Source organism: Ambystoma mexicanum, chromosome 9 (assembly GCF_040938575.1).
Source record: "Ambystoma mexicanum isolate Mex_15411 chromosome 9, UKY_AmexF1_1, whole genome shotgun sequence".
NCBI classification, from domain to species: Eukaryota; Metazoa; Chordata; class Amphibia; order Caudata; family Ambystomatidae; genus Ambystoma; species Ambystoma mexicanum.
The window spans coordinates 1,549,853,835-1,549,873,564 of record NC_090931.1 but is presented as its reverse complement, the minus strand read 5'-3'; the positions used below and the strand labels follow the sequence as shown (position 1 = coordinate 1,549,873,564).

The window sequence follows — 19,730 nt, the reverse complement described above, 5'->3', positions numbered from 1 at the left end:
TCTGGTTCACCATCCTAATACTCCCAAGCCTTCTTCTTCCTACCCTTTGATTATTCTTTCCCGCAATCCCTACCTGCTCAGGTAACATACCCCAATTCCCACAATCCCTCTTGTTTGTTTCACGGCCCCAGCTATTCCTGTTTGTCCCACAAAACCTACCAATCCTGTCCCTCTGATTATTATTTCCTGTATTCCCAACCTGCTCAGGTAACCTACTACAGTTCCCATACTTCCCCTGGTTTATTTCACAATCCCTTCTGTAACTGTTTTACATCCCGGTCACTCTCGCTCATTGCAACTACCTTCCCTATCCCGTCCCTTAGGATACTGTGGTACTCCAAACTCCCCCTTTCTGTTACACGAATACTGTTTCACACCCAAGAGAGCAGACAAATGTTAAACTTGTGTACCTGACTTGTCCCAACCCGCGAGTCAGGCAAAGTCAGGCAATTGACTCAAATCATAAAAAACTGACAGCCTTTCCCTTTCCCCACAGGGATAAAAGGTGGAGCCAGAAAGCACAAGGCGAGCAAGGTGAAGGCGAGTACAGCAGACAGCACGACAAAACGGCTACCAAGCCAAGCAGCAGTTCTAATGAAGCACAAATGCAGTGGAAGTCGAGAGGGTGGCGAGAAGAGAAGTGACCTTGCCCTTTTCTTACCAGACCCGCGGAACCTTCGCAGAGGGGAATCTAAGACCGAGAACAATAGCACAAGTGTTGTGCAGCAGATGTGAATGGTACACGGGGCAAGCCTATGCTGATAGGGCGGAGCAGGGGAGACTCCCGCGCTCGTGGTACCGGCCTTGACTCCAGAGAAGCCAGAAGCCAATCGGTTCATCCCAGCTGGTGAGTCGAGGGGAGGATTGATAAGCACCGGGCTGTGTTGAGTGAGTGCTAACTCGAGAGACTCTAGTCCAGCCCCATATTGACAAACTACAGAACCCAGAAGGCCATAGGAAGGCCGGCAAAGGAATGCAAAGTGTTCATACGTGAGGGTCGAGCAAAAGCCTGTACATTCAAAAGACTTCGATATGTGAATTGGCATGAAAGCAAGGGAAGTGAATCCCGAAACCTGTGAACTGTATAAAAGGGAACTTTAAAAGTAATAAGGGGTCAGCACAGAAGGAGGAGACCCAGGGGTGAGCCACTATCACCCTGCTCGAGAGCCATAGTAAATCCGGTGAAGGAAGGCTAAGAATCGAGAGGGGTCGGAGTCTGGCGTAGGGGGGATCCGAGGGTGAAAAGTCATCACTCCAAAGCAGAAGTTGAAAGAGATGGCAAGAGTGAACCCGAAGGAGGGATGCCAGAGATTAAGCTATCACCCAAGTACTAGCAGTCAAGAGAGGTCCAAGCCCGGCAGAGAGAGATCCACGGGTGAAATCGTCACCAGAGTACTGATAGTCAAGATAGGTCCGAGCCCGGCCAAGGGAGATCCGAGGGCAAAGCTTTCATCAGAACTATGTGGATTACAATTGAGAAGGGTCAGCCCAGAAGAAGAGGGGGACCCAGAGGTGAAGCCATCACCCACATTGAACTTCGGAAAGGAACTCTCATTTGTTAAAGGAATTTTTGTTAACACCTCAGGCCCAAAGGAGAGAGACTTTGAGGAAACGAGACTTGGCCATTGACGGTCCTGAGAAATGCCTGCTCGTGCTGGAGAGGCCCAAGACTGTCTGCCATTGGGACTATCGTCTCGTGCTAGAGAAGCCCGAGACTGTACTGTGCTCCACCAGCTCCCATCCTACCCATGCTAAAACGTGGGGAAGGGAAACCAAAACCACTGTATCCTGACTGATTATTCGAGAACACTTCTTTCGTTTCTTGAGAACTATCCCACACCCTCTTCTGTAATAGTTGTAAGGTTTGGCAATAGGTTTCTAAGTATAGGCCCCTTTTATTTTGACACAACACCACTAGAATGCCTTATTTTTCATTTGATGGTTGACACCTGTCCCCATCTTAGATATAGGTTTAGGTTAGGCATTTTTCCATCCTGCACACCATTTTTCATTGTTCACTAAACACCCTGTGATCATTTGTGTCTGTCTTACTTGTGTCACCGCGAGTTTCTCACGGTGCTACTTACGTGTGAACATGTAACAGTTCCCTAACGCTAGATTATGATTTTGATTAAAATGAGCCCCTCAGGCTTTACAAAATACATCACTGTCTTCCTTCCTCTCTGCGATACAAATACTCTGACATGCATTTTCTGCTGGTGCAAATGTTGGAGTTCCCAATGGGGTCTGCAAGCTTAATGCACCAGCATAAAGCAGGCGGATCCCATAGGGATAGATTGTAGACACCGACAGCATGCTACACAGTGTTCACAAATGCAATTAAACCTTGCCCGACATGCGAGCGTGGTAAGAGGGTGCAAGGTAGCATTTTCTCACGTTTCACGGTGGAATGCAAAAGTACATGGCAAAAGGCGGTGTACACACTGTACTGTGCTAATGATGAACATTTGGTGTCAAGGTGCCACCTACGTGTATGTCAGCAGGTAACAGCTCCCTGCCATCAAATTACGATTTTGATTAAAATGAGCCTCTCGGGCTTTACAAAATACATCACTTCCCCCCTTAGAAGGCTCACGCACTTCCGTAATGTTTAACTTGTATTTATTTCCCGCCGTTCCTTTCTTGATTGGGCTCATCCTCTTTGACTGGTCCCACTTTGTAAAAGAATAAAAAGTGTTTAAGAAAAAATCAGCTTAACACATGGGTCTGCAACCTTTGGCTCACGAGATGTTTAGGACTACAGCTCCCATCAGCCCTTGCCAGCATAGTCAATGGTGAGGGATCATGGGAGTCATAATACAAAACATCTGGAGAGCCGCAAGTTGCAGGTCCCTCGCATCTAAAGTGTTAGGTTGTCAGATGTTTGCATCAATAGTGCTTTCTCTAAGCATTCATTACTTTATAGGTAGCCTTTCAAGTCAGCCCACGCTACCACCAATGTGAGTTCAGGGGTAACTCTAAGAACACAATGGTGATTAGGAGGTCCTGGCTCTTGCTTTGCTCAGTGACAAGTTTGATGCAGTTTGAAAGCTGGTCCAGGAATCTAATTCTTTGACAGAATATGTGTGTCATCTCCCTCCTCCTCCTCCTCCTCCCTGCCGCATTCCACCTGTGACTTCCTCCCTGCTGCATTACACCTGTGCCTTCTTCCCTGCTGCATTCCACCTGTGCCTTCTTCCCTGCTCTATTGCACCGGTGCCTTCTTCCCAGCTCTATTCCACCTGTGCCGTCTTCCCTGCTGCATTCCACCTATGCCTGCCTCCCTGCCGCATTCCACATGTCCCTTCCTCCCTGCCGCATTCCACATGTCCCTTCCTCCCCACCGCATTCCACCTGTGCCTTCCTCCCCGCCGCATTCCACCTGTGCCTTCTTCCCTGCCCCATTCCACCTGTGCCTTCCTCCCTGCCGCATTTCACCTGTGCCTTCCTGCCTGCCGCATTTCACCTGTGCCTTCCTCCCTGCCGCATTTCACCTTGGCCTTTCTCTGCCTTTCGCCCTCCTTTCCACTTACTGCTTTCCGCTCTTCCTTCACACATCCATCCCTTATTCCTTACTGTCTTCCACTCATCTCTTATTCACGTCACCATTCAAATGTTGTAATTTCTACCAGCTAAATCGTATAATCAACAAACCTCCCAGGTGGGTGGATGTGGCGGGAGAGTGGAATGTCTGCATTCTCATGTGTTGATAAGACATGCATGTGTGCGACTGCAGATCACAGCTAATGCGTGATGCCTACCGTGAATTCTAGCCACCTCCAGCGTGTCCGTGGGACTCGGTTCTTCCTTTCCTTTGGTTCTTAATGAAAACACAGTGCTGATAATAAGTGGACCTGTTGATAAAATTTAAAAAAACTCACATTATTAAGTGTACTACTTGACCCAATATAAAAAGAATAATCTGTTATTTACCACATGGCATATAATAGATGAAGGAGGCGAATAGTCCCACAGTATGATTATTTGACAAAGAGTGGGGGCTCACTCTATGTGTGATACTTCTTCCAAGAGCAATATGAACGTGATATATACAGAATAAATGTCCTAACAAATCTTGGATTGTTACACAATCTCTTACATTTATTTCAACAAGTTACAGGACGTTCAGTAAACGTGTTTCGAACAAAAAAGGTCCTCTTCAGGGCTTATTACATCAGAAAATGATTTGAAACCAGCTTGTACAAAGAAAATTTTATTTTTGGTTAAACATTGGAAATACGAAACAAACCAGTTGACATATAATTAAAAGTAAAATTCACATGTAATTTGAATTAAAAAATATATATTTTGGGACGCGCACCAAATTGTGTAAAGAAACTGTAACAGAGAACCTGGATGTAGAGTATACCAGGTGCTTTGCGAGTCTGGGACCCACACCAAATTTCGTAAAGAAACTGTAGCAGAGAACCTGGCAGGAGAGTATACCAGGTGTTTTGTAAGTTTGGGACCCGCACTAAAGTTGTGTTATCTTGGAAAGATAATCCCAATGAAGACCCATTCCCTTAGGATCTGAATCATATTGATTGTGGAAAAAGGCCTGGGGAAGCGAGTAATTTCCCTGGGAGTGAATTGCAACACCAAGAGTAGAGATTCCTACCAATTTAGGGGTTTATACAATACCCCCAGAAGTCCCAGAATGGAGGAAGAAAATACAATTCTTAACTCTCATATACAGTAAACAATAAATCCTCTTGAACTTTTCATTGGATCACATTTGCATCCAAAGAGGAGAGTTGGTAGGGTATGTGAGGTGCATTCAAAGGCCCCAAACAGAAGTCCTGTTCACATGAACAGCAGGATTTTAAACCCTGAAACAAAAATGGCTTGGCCTTTGCTTTTTTTCAAGTGAAATTGAAGAGCCATGCGGAAAAGGAGCCTACCTGTCATTACAAAAGGAAAAGCAGCATTTTAATTTACAAAAAATGAAAAATCAAACATCCCTTTCACATGGAAAACAGGATTTTTAAACAGTGACAGCAAAAATGGCTGACACGTGTGTGCAAATAAAATCGGGTTAAATGTGAAATGTGTCACTGCTAACAGAAAAATGGCAGGGAAAAGACATGATGTGTGGGTTGCCAAAAATGAAGAATGAAAAGGAAGGAAGAAAATCGGATGGAAACTAAGATGAATATAATATATATATATATATATATATATATATATATATATATATATATATATATATATATATATATATAACAGAGAGTAATGTACTTTGTGTTATTGTACAAATGAAGTAAATAATTATAATATGTTTTGTGAAATGGTTAAAATGGGATGTTATAATTGTATGTTGTTGTAAATTCTATGTAAATCTTCCGGAGAAATGTGTGTAGAAAGTACTGAAACTCTTTTACTACCTTTTATTAGAGAACAAACCTCCTTAACTTCCAGCCTGGAGGTGAGAGAGGAGTCCGGTGAGAACCCCAGGGACCTGGAAAGGAAGGAAGTAAGGGGGCGCCGGGCCACGCCCTCCAACCCAAAAGATGGAAAGGGAGGCTGGAGTGTCCACTCCCAAAAGAAGGAAGAAAAGGGGAGTGGCATGCCATGCCCCCAACCCAAAGATGGAGGGGGAGACTGGGGTGCCCACTCCCTAAGGAAGGAAATTACGCCTAATGAAACCCCACTCTGCCCTGCTCTTCCCCAACAAAGAGTCATGAAGAACAGGGGGGGGGGGGTTTAGGGTGCATTCAAAGGCCCCAAACAGAAGTCCCTTTCATATGAACAGTAGGATTTTAAACCCTGGAATAAAAAACGACTTGGCCTTTGTATTTTTTCAGGTAAAATTGAAGAGCCATGTGGAAAAGGGGCCTACCTGCCATTACCAAAGGAAAAGCAGCATTTTAATTTACAAAAAAGGAAAATTCAAAGATCCCTTTCACATGGAAAACAGGATTTTTAAACAGTGACACCAAAAACGGCTGACACAGGTGTGTGCAAATAAAAGCACTTTAAATGTGAAAATCTATCACTGTTAACAGAAAAATGTCAGGGAAAAGACATGATGTGCGGGTTGACAAAAACAATGTACATTAGGTTCCACATACAAAACTCTAGTGACATTTGAAAAGCCACTTTGTGTTCATAAAAAATGTCAGCCCAAGACAAACCCTTTTGCGGGCTGTGGGAAACTTCACAAGGAAATCTCTGACTCCTAGTCTGGATGTCACGTCTCACATCTAAATACCAACTGCAATAAAGTGCCCTGCTAAAGGGGTCAAAATTCAGTGTCCTCCAGACCGGCTGGCTCTGACGGCATTGACTACAGGAAAAGTTTCCCTTGGCTGGAGCATGACTAATATGTGTGAAAATGAGGGCAGCAACTTCAAAGAGCAAGCTTCCAACACAAAGAGACTGATAGAAAAAACTCTGGGTGCAGGCTAACCCAGTGAAAACAAATGACCGGAGGGCAGGAGAAGGACCATTTGTCCACATGAAGAGTCACAATTAATGTAAAGAGACTATTATCATTTAGGCATTTTTCTCAGCAACCATAAGGCAGATTGACTTCATCTATGTGCCATTTTCTAGGTAATTTCCAGGCAATTCTGGAGATATAAAATTCATCCACCTCGACTCATGGAACTGTAATGGCTATCTAAGATGTGATTCTGGCAGATCTGAACATGTTCCAAATGCGAGAGTTGGTGAGCGGATGGAAAATAAAATTAGGGATATGGGTAATAACTTACATATTCATAACTGTTATGCTTTTTATGGAAATGGCAGAAACGTGCCACATGGCCATGCTACATGGTACGGACTTGGTGGTCAGCTTATCTAATTCTCGATGATTCGCTGAATCAGAAACTATTATTATTATGGCAGTCGCTAGTAAAATTATGAAGTTGTAATACATAACTAGTTTTTGCCAAAAAGTTGAAAGGATAACAAATGGCGAATACAAATGGGAACTGCCATAGGTTGCTCCAGACCCATAAACCAATCCTGACTTGGAGGCTGGGTTTGGAAGGAGAGAGAAGGGTAACTGTCCAATCCTAGTTGCGGGAATTATTGCAGGGTACTTCCCCAAAATTGTAAATAGGTGCTGTCATTGCTGCTGTATAAGGGGGACTGTACTAGGAGGAGAGAGACAGACCGTCGGAAAAAGAGACAGAGAGGGCTGCTGAAATTTACCATCTGACCGCTACAAGGAAACACAAGAGGAGATTGCTGAGAGTGCATCTGGGTGGAGCTGTCTATTTCTAGGAGGGCATCAAAGCTAACAGGGTCCTATGTTGGAGAGCGGAAGGCCATCTTTGAGAGTGGAGTGACCAGACCCCTGCCCTATCTTTCCAGAGTGTCCTGAGATGCAGCTGGCTTTCCTGAACCTTAAACAGAGGCTTGCTAAGTAAGAAGAGCTGGGCCCTAGGAAACCAAAAGGTGGGGGCGTCTGCTTGCCTTGAATCCTTTCCCTTTATAGTGGGTGGGGGCAAAACTGTGTAGATCATTAGCCTATTTAAATAAAAAATATTAATTTAATTAATTCCCCATTTGGCAGAGCACTACGGGATGAATTCTGTTAAAATTCGAAATTAACAAGGCTGACTTCCCAGTGTGTGCTGAAAACTATAGGCTATACATTAATTGGGCAATCCTTTTTATCTGCTGACCCCGACTTCTTTAGGAAAGAGGGGTGTCTTTGTTCTTAAATCAGTCCAACATTTTTATCCAGCTTCCCCAACATAGGCCTTTCAGTGGAGAAGGGTCTGAAATCTAAAATTCCCCAAATTATTCCAATGTTTCTGTCCGACTTCCCCAACACAGCCAAAAGTAGGGGGGGGCCTGAAAAACAAAGCGCTAAATCACCCTGTGTTTATTTTAAACCAAAAGTGCGGGTGAAATCATAATTGCCATATGTATTTGTACCAATCTACTGCTAGCCTTTTTAAGCCTGCAGGAAAATCAAAATCGCACAACACTACATGATAATTGCTTTCATTATTGATCAGTATGATTATTTCGCGAAGTGAAATTTGCAGAAAGTGAAGAATTGTGATTGTGTTCTTTTCAACTCACTTTTGTGATTAACTTATGCTGAGAGAAGTGGATTGTCTTGTGCCACGAATAAAGTGGTGTTTGGCATTTTCGTGCTAATTTCTATTACTGTTATTTTTGTTGCGTCATACCTTAAGTGGGGAAGGAAGGAAATCCCACTGATGGGGGTGGCTTCTCAATAATCCGTAATCTGTATATGCACACTTTTGAAAAACAATCAATCTACCAAGAAAGCAACACATTTAAGAATCTTCTGCGGAGCTCGCATCGATATATAGATGACGTTTTTATGATATGGAAGGCTCAGAGAAGACCTTACAAGAGTTTCATGTTTGCTCAATGCACAGAATACATCTATCAAATTCACAATACATTATGATAAGACCAGCATACCCTTTCTGGATTTAAACAGCTACAAGACTGACAACAACACTTTAGGCACTACCCTATACAGGAAGCCCACATCTAAAAAAACACACCTCTGGCTTTCTCTAGCTTCAACCCTGCAGGGCTCAAAGAAAATCTGCCATATGGCCAATTTTTAAGGCTTAGACGCAACTGTACAACCCTAGCCGAGTATGAAATCAAAAGCCAAGAACTGGCAGGTCGTTTGAAAGAACGGGGATATCCAGGACATATCATACGCAGAGCACGAACAAGGGCCAAACACACCAATAGAGACTTCTGTTTGTCTCCATCTCCCAGAGAAAGAACTGCTGACACAATTACATGTGTGACCACCTTCACCCCTTTCAGCAATTCATCAAGGAAAACAATATTATGCCACTGGGATACTATCCAAACAGAAACCTTTAAACCAGAAAGACCACGCTTCGCCTTTAAACACAGCAGAAATCTTAAGAATCGCCTAGTTCACTATTATGAGGAACCTTTACAACTTGCAAAAACCCAGACCACCCTATGGAATCTACCTCCAGTCCAGGGACATTACAGATGCGGAACATGTTCCGTTTGCTGTCTCACAAAAGACATGAAAGATATTGACTTAAATGGAGCTTCAACACTTTTACCAATTGCAAGACCAAATGGTCAGTGTATGCGATTAAATGCCCTTGTGGCTTGCTATATGTAGGGAAATGTATGCGTGAAATACGCCAAAGCATATGCAAGCACAAATCCTGTATCAAAAATGAAGTTGATGGAAAGCCCATGGTAGCCCATTTCAAGGCGATGAAACACAGTCATAAAGACCTGCTCTGGTGCAAACTGCAGACAGCCAGAAATCCATTTCATGGAGGTGACCGTGATCTCATGCTGCGTAAGCTTGAACAAAAATGGATACATCGCTTAGATTCGGTCAAAAAAGGCCTCAATGTTTCTATAGAATGGAACCTTTTCTTCAACTAAAATCCCTCTGCCTTAGTCACTATATCAATGCCCACAACAGCCTGCCATGCATGTACATTAATCTCTCTGTATCAACAATCTTTTCGCAATTCGATGTGTTTGGATTAAATCCCTCTGTTTTAGCTGCTATATTAATGCCCACACTAGCCTACCTTGAATCCCTGCTCAACACAGCCAATCCGATCAGGCCACTGTGGCTTGTCAATTGTAAAAAGAACGGCGTCTAGATCGCCACCATCAACCTATATGCGATGCTTGAATTGTTATTGAATTGTACTTTTGAATGCCCCAGTTCCTCTTTGCATCAAACATCAGCCCATGCTAACAGATAAGGGTCCACTTTATTCCTAAAGAGAAATGCGCAAACCGCTCCTGCTCGATAATCTTAGTCTGTTGCTTCCTGCATATAGAGTGATCCTTCAGATCCATAACCTCGTAGATCACCGCTCTGATGGTCCGTTGCTGAGCTACCAGATACACTTAATGTTACGATTACGGCATGCTCGTCTAGACCGGCATTTTAAGGTTACTCATACGTGACTGCGAGGCATTACCGTTCTGGGTCACATTCTACATATATTATGTAGTCTGCTAATCTTTACATATAGAGCAAATGTGAAACTCACTACCTTACAGTTCAACGTTGCCCAAGGACCGGCGTATTGCTACCAGTCACAACTTATGCAACTATCACTGTCTGCCATCTCAAGGCGCAGTTTGTCTTCAGTTAGGATTTTGATGCCATTCCATGATGAGTAGCCTATCACATATACAACGTTATCAGTTTGATTTAATACCAGCATGCTCAAAGGCACCTTGGCATTATTAGGCCATGCACTTTCTTGTTATTAGAACTTTCCATTGAACACTTACTAGCACAGTTTGACTTCATCTATTTAGACGCCAGAGCCCTACAAATCGTTGCCTGGGACTCTACCGCAGCACCTGGACAACCACTAAAGCGCAAAATCACTGCTACGACTTTGTACTACGCACAGTCATCTCTTCACAGAGCATCCCTGGTCCTGCTAAATCACGTACGCTAACCTTGTCAATAGTACTTTGCCTATTTTGACCTGCCAACCTATAACCAAGCCTAATTATACCTCTTTGTTACATAGTTATCTTAAAAGCCCCTATGAAAAAGGCTGCTTCTCGTCTGTACGCAAGGCAGCATTGGAATCCTCTATCTCAAGATGCCACCTAAGCATCTTAGGTAGGTCTTCTCCTACAGAACTTCCACTAACCTTATTTCCAAGGTTCTCGATCACATTTTAAACTATTTTTATCATTTAAACCTTTTAGATGAACAGAGCAATCTGCTGCAACAGGCTTTCACATTACCAACACTTTTCATTGCCCTGACGACAGTTCGGAACATCGTAGAACCTGTGCCACACTGTGATTTTGATGTTTAAGCTATCTCCGAACCAGAAACACCTACTTGTTGTGTCGATAGTAGTTACGTACTGTGAAGGTGCTAACAGTACATGCAAGTTCACCCTTGTTGTTACTAACCACACAACTTACAGAATTGTTTGCTTTTGACTCTGTGCAAGACCAACAGTTTAGTCCCTATTGACTTTTTATATGAAACTTCATTATGAATATATTGTGTTTTATCTTTACAATTTCCCCTATCCAGCCATGTGATCCACTGGTTAGTTTATAATTTTACCTAACCGTCTGTAGTTTGTTTGTACCTCCTGTGCGCCATAGAGAGGGGTAGCCTTTGACACTGTACCTTCATTTCTCAATAAACCGTTACAGGTATCTAACATATGAGGTTTTATGTGAGATTTTTCCAGACAAAACCACAAGCGGGAAACACTGGGATGACCCATATAAAGAACATATTAGGAAGGTGATACCAAGAGATTTTTCCAAAGGTTTTCTTCTGGAAGATGGGTTAAACCATGATTGGGCTCATAAAAAACGGAGCTTATCATCGTAAGGAAAAATACAAACTATCTTAGTGCCCCAAAACACTGGGAAAATGTCATCCCAAAGAAAGAGCACCCTGAAGCTTCCAACATAGCCACAGTGATCTAAGTCCATCAGAGGCATACTCTGAGAAATCAAGGAGTGGGCGAAAACCTGTGTACAAATCGGAATGTTCTATACGGCGCAGAGGAAGTTGAAATATCTGAAATAATGAGAGCAGGAGACTCTCCACTAACTCTTCAAATAAGGGAACATCTTTCTTTAACACCCCATGTAGAACGCATCACCAACCAATAAGACCCCCATAGGCGTTCAGCCACTAAACGAGACCAGATCACCGAAGACTGCCCCCTTGTATTGAGTCCTCCTCCCCTCTACCCATTCAGGAAAAAATAACAAACTGGTTCAAACAGAAGAAGGGAAAACACTCCAGTTGTCTCAAAATTAAAAACTCAATCGAGAACGAGACAATAGATACCAGCCTAACTGAGAATAAAGCCGAACACCTCCGATTATTGAGGAGGTGCTCCAAGTTGGGGAATCTCCATGTTCCGAGGAGAACTAATCAGCCTGAACAGGCATTGCCATCCTCACTGTGACTGCCAGTTAACACCACCCAATGTCACTTGTGTGGAAGAGTAGGCCATCTCACAAGACACTGTCCCTTAAATCAGAAAGTTTCATCCTCTTCATCTAACAAAAAAAAATCAAAGAGGTAGGAATGGCCCAAAAGAAAACCCAGAGGTATGTAATGCCAACATCCTTTATGCCCAGACCTCAACATTGATACCAGCTGTTGAGAGACATGATCTAGACCACTCTTTGCCCAAAGGAAGTAATAATAAGAAGGGGAAAGAGAAAACAAAATGACCTCTATGTGGGGAAAAAAAACTGTATATGGAATTCCTGCTACCATACAAGGGAAAAGAGTATGGGCCCAATTAGACACTGGGAGTAAAGGGTGTGCAGTGAGATCAGAACAGATTCCCTGAGGGTCGAAAGAAACACAAAGGAAGAAATGCACTACATAAATGGCCATGTCGAAGTACACCCTTATGTTAAGGTCCCTATAACCATCTTGGATCACAGCAGTGGTGAGTCCTAACTTACCAGCCCAACTGATTCTAGCAAGCAGGGTCCCGCAGTTTAATGAATGGGTATCCCACATTGCCCAAAAAGAGAAAACAATGAAGTCTCAAGAGAGTAATAAATGAATACCTTCAAAATACTCTCCCCTAAACATTGCGGAGAGCGGTAGGGTCAGAGCAGACTCCCGAATTGACGTTTGGAAGGAAGTTATGTAGAAGATCCCCATGAAGATCTTTGGAGGGTGAACCCCACAGTAAATTTAGATGGGGAAGCAAAGGGCTTACGGGAAGGGTATGTGATGAATCCTTGGATGTAGTCCCTTCTGCCCGAGGGGGAGCCCCTTCCCGTGAGGCCAGGGTGGTGAGCCCACTACCTGATAGTCCCCCTAGGGGTGGTACACAGCAGGAGGATCTCGCGGCGAGAGACTCCCCCTCTGGGGACAAGGACGTCCATCTAACAGATATGCGGTATGGTCACCTCCAAACCCACCCTTACCGCTCACCTCCTTCTCACACCTCTCCTCTTAACACTTCCATCGATTATAGCAATACTATCTATGCACCGCTTACCAGTACTGAGACGAGGTGGCCCAAAGGATGAATGAAGAGTAACCTGACAGCTTCAGTAGCAGGAGTTGACGTTTGACGTTACGCCAGGGAGGAGCGACTGCCATAGATAGAAAACTGAAGACAGACGATATGTCTTCAGCCTGTGACGAACCCAGGAAGTTCAAATCAGAGCCCAGGAAGAACCTGGCGGAGCAGGAGACGCCTGATGAGTGGAGCAGGGAAAGCAACCATGCGCAACAGGACCACACAGTCCGGTAGCATCAAGTAGGACATGAGGCGATGAAGCCTGAGAACCGAGGGGGAGTGAGCATCGGAGCTGCCACTGAATCACCCTGTCCCAAGAACAACACGAGTGCTGGCTGATCCCGAAAACAGGTACAGGGAATCTCAGAAGGCCCAGTAGGGACGCAGGGGGGGCAGCAAGAGGGTCTTGCATCCAAGTAGCGCCTCCTCAGCCCAGTGGGTGAAGGAAAACCGCTGACGAGCAGGGAAGGGTCAAAGACCCCAACGTAAGGGAGTGTAACCCTTGCATCAGAGAAATCTTCCTTGTGTCAGTGACAACATTGAAACCACTGATCACCAGAGATGGGATGAGGACCCTAACTTGTGAGACTATAACTTTTGCATCCGAGGAAATCTTCCTCGTGTTGATGGCAGTCCCAAAGCCACTGACCATCAGAAAAGGGCTGAGGACCCCGAAGGTAGCAAACCAAGGAGAGAAGAAGCATCTTCTTTGTGGCAGTACCTGGCTGGAGAGTAAAACCGGTCTGCCAAACAAAAGAAGTACAGCAGCACATGTCTGGGACCTGCACCTACAGAAAGAAAGTACATTTAACTATCTTCCTCATGGCGATAATTGGCAGGCTAGTGAACCAAGCGGACCGAAGCGAAGGATCCCTGGGTTGAGGACCCCATCATTGGGTTGAACGATTAAACCAAGCTGCGAGATAGACCAGTCCCCCTGGCTTGTGTTGAATTGTGGAATATAGATACCAGAAGAAGGGAGTTACTAAGAGACAAAGGCCCTCATTACAAGTTTGCCAGTAAATTTCCAGTGATTCCCTGTTACCGGTGGCACCGATTCCATCAACCGCATTGACAGAGCACTGGTGAACTACGACCTTTCCGGCATGTCCGTTCTGGCCGCAGCTGCAATATAACAAATGGCACCAGAAACACTGTGACCCGAAAAAATATGATCGCCGAAACAGGAAAATCGCCTGCGGCCATTTTGGATAACAATCCACTTAAAATCTGCAGTAGCCATCCACACCGACTGACTGTGGAATTCCACTTCCAGTAATGGCATCAAGGATACTGGAGACACACCAGCGCTAGCCGTGCTTCATGGAGGCCGAGCTGAACATGCTCACGGACACCATTGTCCAATATGCTGGGGAGCCGTTTGTGAACGACCACCAGCGCAGCACCCAAATGAGAAAAAATACCATCTGGGAGGAAGTTGCACAAAAGGTATCTGCGTTCGGAACAACCCCCGCGCAGTCCGCAACTGCCACAAGCGGTTGGATGACCTCCGCCTGAGGTTCTGGAACTTCCTATCAGCCCACCGCAGGCAATGAGTGGCCACAGGTGGGGGAACATCCTCGCTGATACGTCTCATGCCGTGGGAGGAGAAGTGCAGCAGCGTGCTGCACATGGAGGCGATAGAAGGCATCGGATCCTCAGAGGCTGGAGCTGGGACACCTGGCAAGGACGGTGAGTACAAAATGCAACGACATAATAAGCACACCTGACAGTTAGGCAGCTCCCCCCCTTGCCACGGGGCATGGCCAACCAACACACACCACAGTTCCACTGCCTCAAACCACGTAGCCACTGGGACAGCACCAGTCCCTGAGGCCTGGGATGTCAGCCACCCGAGAAGTAAGTCCCCATTGCTGTGGAGGCACACATGGAACAATGGGCATGGGGACATCGAAGCACAGACAGCAGTGCCACTGTGCATACCACGCCTGCAGGTGCCACTGTCCCTGGAAGGCCATATCATCCAGGGGTATCAGGCACTACAACGCACACTGGGAGCGTGGTGGCCTGAAAAGGGTGCTGGTACGATGCCACCAGTACCCTCATACCTGGACCATGCGTTCCATGGAAATGCACAACTGCACACCAACCCATACACGAGACCCCCCCCTCCATGCCCTGCCATGGCCAGGAGCAATGTGCACTGACGACACCACACACTCACTCACTGCCATGCACGCACCAAATGCACCTCAATACACCCTGTCTAACCAAGTGGGGATGCCTAGCTGCCAAATGCACCCCGACACACCCTGTCTGACCAAGTGGGGACGCCTAGCTGCCAAATGCACCCGACACAACCTGCCTGGCCAAGTGAGGATGCCCAGCTGCCATACACATATGGGCAAGTGCAATGTCGCCCTGCCCCTCACCATCTGCGCTGGGACACATGGAACCACTAAATGAACTGGTCAGCCCAACACAAACCCCTCCTCCCCACCCTGCCATCTCCACTTTACCACTACAACACTGATTTGCAATATCACAGTCCCCATCTACCATTTCCCAACTCACATCCTGCATCAGCACCCCCTCACCTCTAAAACATGTTCCATCACATGACAACCAAGTCACATACCCTATGTCCAATGCCTGCCCTAATCCCACCCACACAAGAAGCCACCTCAATAAATAGCATGACCCCCAGACACAGATGCAAGGCTGTCTGGTAGCACGTTCAGCATGTGTGTCTACTGTGCTGCAACATCCACAACAATCCCAATTCGGTCTAAGCTAGTCCGCCCCAATCCTGGGCACCAAAAATGATTCACACCATCACTTAGAACACAATTGAAAGAAAAAAGGAAGCTGGAGGACTTGTTGTTAAAATGCCCCTCTACTGACAATAAGAACAAATGGAAAACGGCTGGACAAAATGTATAAACTAAACATCATGGACACTAAGGAAAACCTCTACAATGACCAAATCAGTAAAGCACCCAACTCTACCGGGAAGCTTTTCAAGATTCCTAAATAACCTAAGAAGTGGAAAGCTCTATCCACTACAGTCCAGCCTACAGCGGCGGACTGTGTGGAAGTGCAAGTCGCTTTCGAAGCCAAAGCCTCTTAAGCCAGGGAAACCTTAGCCAGATCCCAGCTGACCCAAGGACCTCAGACCGACCACGTCAAGATCCCCGATCCGGACAACTGTATCTTTTCACCGATCACGACCACAGACACGAGAGCCCTGCTGTCCACCATGCGACCCACTTCCTGTGCTGAAAACATACTTCCCCCTAGGATTATTCTGGAACATCAAGAATTGTTCATTCCACTCTTTACTGTTAATGCCTCTTTCAGAGACAATTGTATACCCGAATCAATTAAGGTCGTCAGGGTCACTGCCCTATTAAAAAAGCCTGGGCTAGACCCAAAAGATCGAAGCAACCTTAGACAGATAACTAACTCCAATTCCTTGTTAATAATTCTCGATAAGTGCGATACAGGCCAATTCCAACACTCTGTGGAGGCCAAGAACATCCTACACAAACAACAGTCAGGATTCAGGCCAGTACACAGTATCAAGACTGCTCTTATTGATTTGCACACTCACATGTTGAAAATTAAGGATCAGGGGAAACCTGGGGTACTGGTCTTGCTTGGCCTGTCTGCAGCCTTCGACCTGCTGGATCATGAACAATATTTTTTTATTGTAACATTTAGTTTATTACAAACTTTTTAATTACAAAATCTCCATAGCACGTCAACACTTTGTCTACTCAGCTCTACTTTTTACGCTATAGTACTGTCCAAAATGTTTACTACTGAAACACTTGTGTACGAGCGCGATACAAATAAAATATCTTATCATATCATACAGAGCATGTTAAGTGCACCGAACTCCCACTCAAAATACGAATCCACAAGTCCTCCATATTTTCAGTTTTAGGTGCATATTTGCTCAAAAGTAGTGATCTCCGATCTCTAAGAGCAGTACATTCCTTTAATAAATGCTTTAAACTTTCCTTATTAGCTTCACAATATCTACAGACATCATCCATTGTGTCTTCCATATGTCGCATAAATAGCATTTGTTTAGATTTATATACATTTAGACGTAGGCGGAGAAAACCATCTCAGTGATGTCTTGAAGGGAATTGTTGCAAATAGTTAGGCATTTTCTCCAATTTATTCATCGACATTCCAAGATCTAAGGCTGTCGGTAAACTTTCATATTTGGACACATTTTGAATCCATGACCATTCTTTAAGTTTTTTTTTTCCCGCAATTTGTGGGAGCGCCAACAATGTGTCCATTGTGATATTTGCTTCATACTGTCACGAGGTCCACCTTCCGCCCCCTGCTCCTCACCTGTCTCTTCTTCTTGTCCTTCCTTTGTGAAGGCAGATGGCTTCCGAGGTGTCTTGGAGTATTCCTTTGGTAATTTTTCCTGTCATGCAGGTAGGGCCTAGCTCCCTCGGAGGCCACCTCGACCGGATGTGAGACCGGTCTTGGGGGGCCCCGAGGAGCCAAGCCCCTATTGACAGGGAAAAAGCCGATGGAAGGCACAAAAAACCCTGTAGATAGTTCTGGGAGGGAGTCTTGATGAAGGCAGCTCCGGTTGTGGTGCAGACCAAAGACCCCTGCAGAATGCCGGTAAGCGTAGCACAGAGAGTTGGAGAACGAAGATCCGGGTGATTCTCCGAAGAGGCAGGAAACAAATATCTCAGGAAGATTGCTATAAGCAGAAAGTTGTAGCAGACACTGGGCAATGTCCAAAAGGCAATGGTAGAATGCAGACCAGAAGATGGGTAAGTGGCGAGTAAAGGCTAAGGTAAGAAAAGAAAGAAAAAGTATAATAGAAGGTACAGACCCAAAACTCTGAAGGAGGGGATGAAATACGAAGCGTAAGAGAGGAACGCGGAGAGTCGCGAGCGAGGTGAGAGGGTTCACAAGACAGAACGGCAGAAGCCGAAACGAGGCAAAGAGCAGGAGGAGAGGCCAGGTGCCGAAAAAAGGATAAATACTAGCTGGATACAAAAGTAACAGTGGGAAGGTTTCAAAGGGAGAAATGTAGAAGGCAGGAGGGAGGGAGCTAAACCAAGTTCAGCCAAGCGAGTGTATCGAAGTAAACACACAGATACAACGCGCCGGGAGAAGGGCGGGGCTTGGTATTATAACGGCAGCCGCCATGTTGGTTGAGGGCTAGACCATCACTGCACGGTTCTACATGATGGTAACCTCCACTTGTGCCAAAGCTTCCAATGACGGATCCTGACACATACATAATTGCTTTCATCCTTTGGGACCATGTCCAGAGTAGATGAGTATTCAAGTGATTGCCCTCTGAAGCGAATATTCTATATGCTGGTTCCGGATTTGGCATATTCATCTTCCGCAACAGACTCAATGATTTCCACAAAACGACACTATAAGGTCCATCTAGTGCCAGCTCATGTCTTATTATTGTCATAGATATATAAGTGGGCAGCCTCAGAACACGCGGCCAAAAGATGCCATCGAGCTGCGGCCAGGTCTTACTATCAATGTTCCATCCTGCTTCTGTTCCAAATGTTATTGCAGGTACCACTTTCTGCAGGTAGAACATGCGTATTTGTATCATGGATAATTTACCGAATAGAGTCTGAATATTTGCTCCTTGTAAGGCTAAAGTCTGCATTCGTTGGAGTAGCTCCTGAACCCAGCACCATTCTCGTATTGAGGTGTTGATCTTGATCCCCAAATATCGAATTTCTGCCACTTCCTCGATTACTTTGTTGTATATTTGCCACTTAAAATTCTTGTTTTTTGTTCCTTTAGCAGAGCCAAACTTCATGATTTTAGTTTTTTCGACATTTATTATTAGATCATTTACGTCCATGTAACTTTGTAATTCATAAAGGAGTCGCTGTAACCCTATCTGTGTTTGGTCAACCAGGACCAGGTCATCGGCATAGATTACACATCTTAACTGGATTCCATTGATTTTTGGTGAGAAACATTTTGCTTTTGCCAAAGCATTCGACACATCTGCAATAAACAATTTAAATAATGTTGCTGCCAAAGGGCAGCCCTGTTTCACCCCTTTGTCTATTGCAATAGGATCTGAAAGGTCCCCTTGTTCATTTATCCTGATCCTGATCGAGGTTTTTGCGTGTAGAGCTTTTATTGGGTGCAGCAGTGATTCCGGACAATTCTGTTTTATTAATTTCATCCAGAGTTTTTCGCGGTTTATGGTATCGAATGCTTGTTGCATATCAATAAATGCAAAAAACAAGTTTGACTTTCTTTTTATGGCCTCCAGTTTCAAGATGTTTACTATTGCCAGATTTAACTCAGTCCCGACACCCTTGGTAAAGCCGGTCTGTCTTTCGTCAGCCATTTTCAACTTTATTGCCCATGCTGATCATTCTTTTTGTAGGAACGTGGTGAACACCTTTCTAATCGTGTCCAAAAGGGCAATCGGGTGATAGTTGGCTGGGTCAGCCCGATTGCCCTTTTTAAAGATCGGCACAATTATCGCCTCTGACCACAATGGCGGCAGAGACCGTTGGTCTGCAACCGCTGAGAACAGATTTTCCATGAATATAGACCACTCATATTTATTTTCTTTTAGCATCACGTTTGTGATGCCATCAGGCCCTGCTACTCTCGAGTTTTTTAACTTCCCAATGGCGTTTTCAATTGCTTCCTTGGACTCACGTACATCCCAGATACTATCATCCAATGCTGTGTTCATCAGTTCCTGCATTG

At 44.9% G+C, this 19,730-nt stretch overlaps 1 protein-coding gene across 1 annotated transcript in view; it reads right to left on the bottom strand.

Moving 5' to 3' along the window:
- LOC138489497 (zinc finger protein 436-like) overlaps positions 1-19,730 on the bottom strand; it is a 152,401-nt gene that overhangs the window by 61,930 nt on the left and 70,741 nt on the right. Inside the window, exon 3 of the mRNA XM_069617240.1 lies at positions 3,762-3,854. Within this exon, the coding sequence (XP_069473341.1) occupies positions 3,762-3,854 (93 nt within the window). The remainder of the gene's footprint in view (positions 1-3,761; positions 3,855-19,730) is intronic.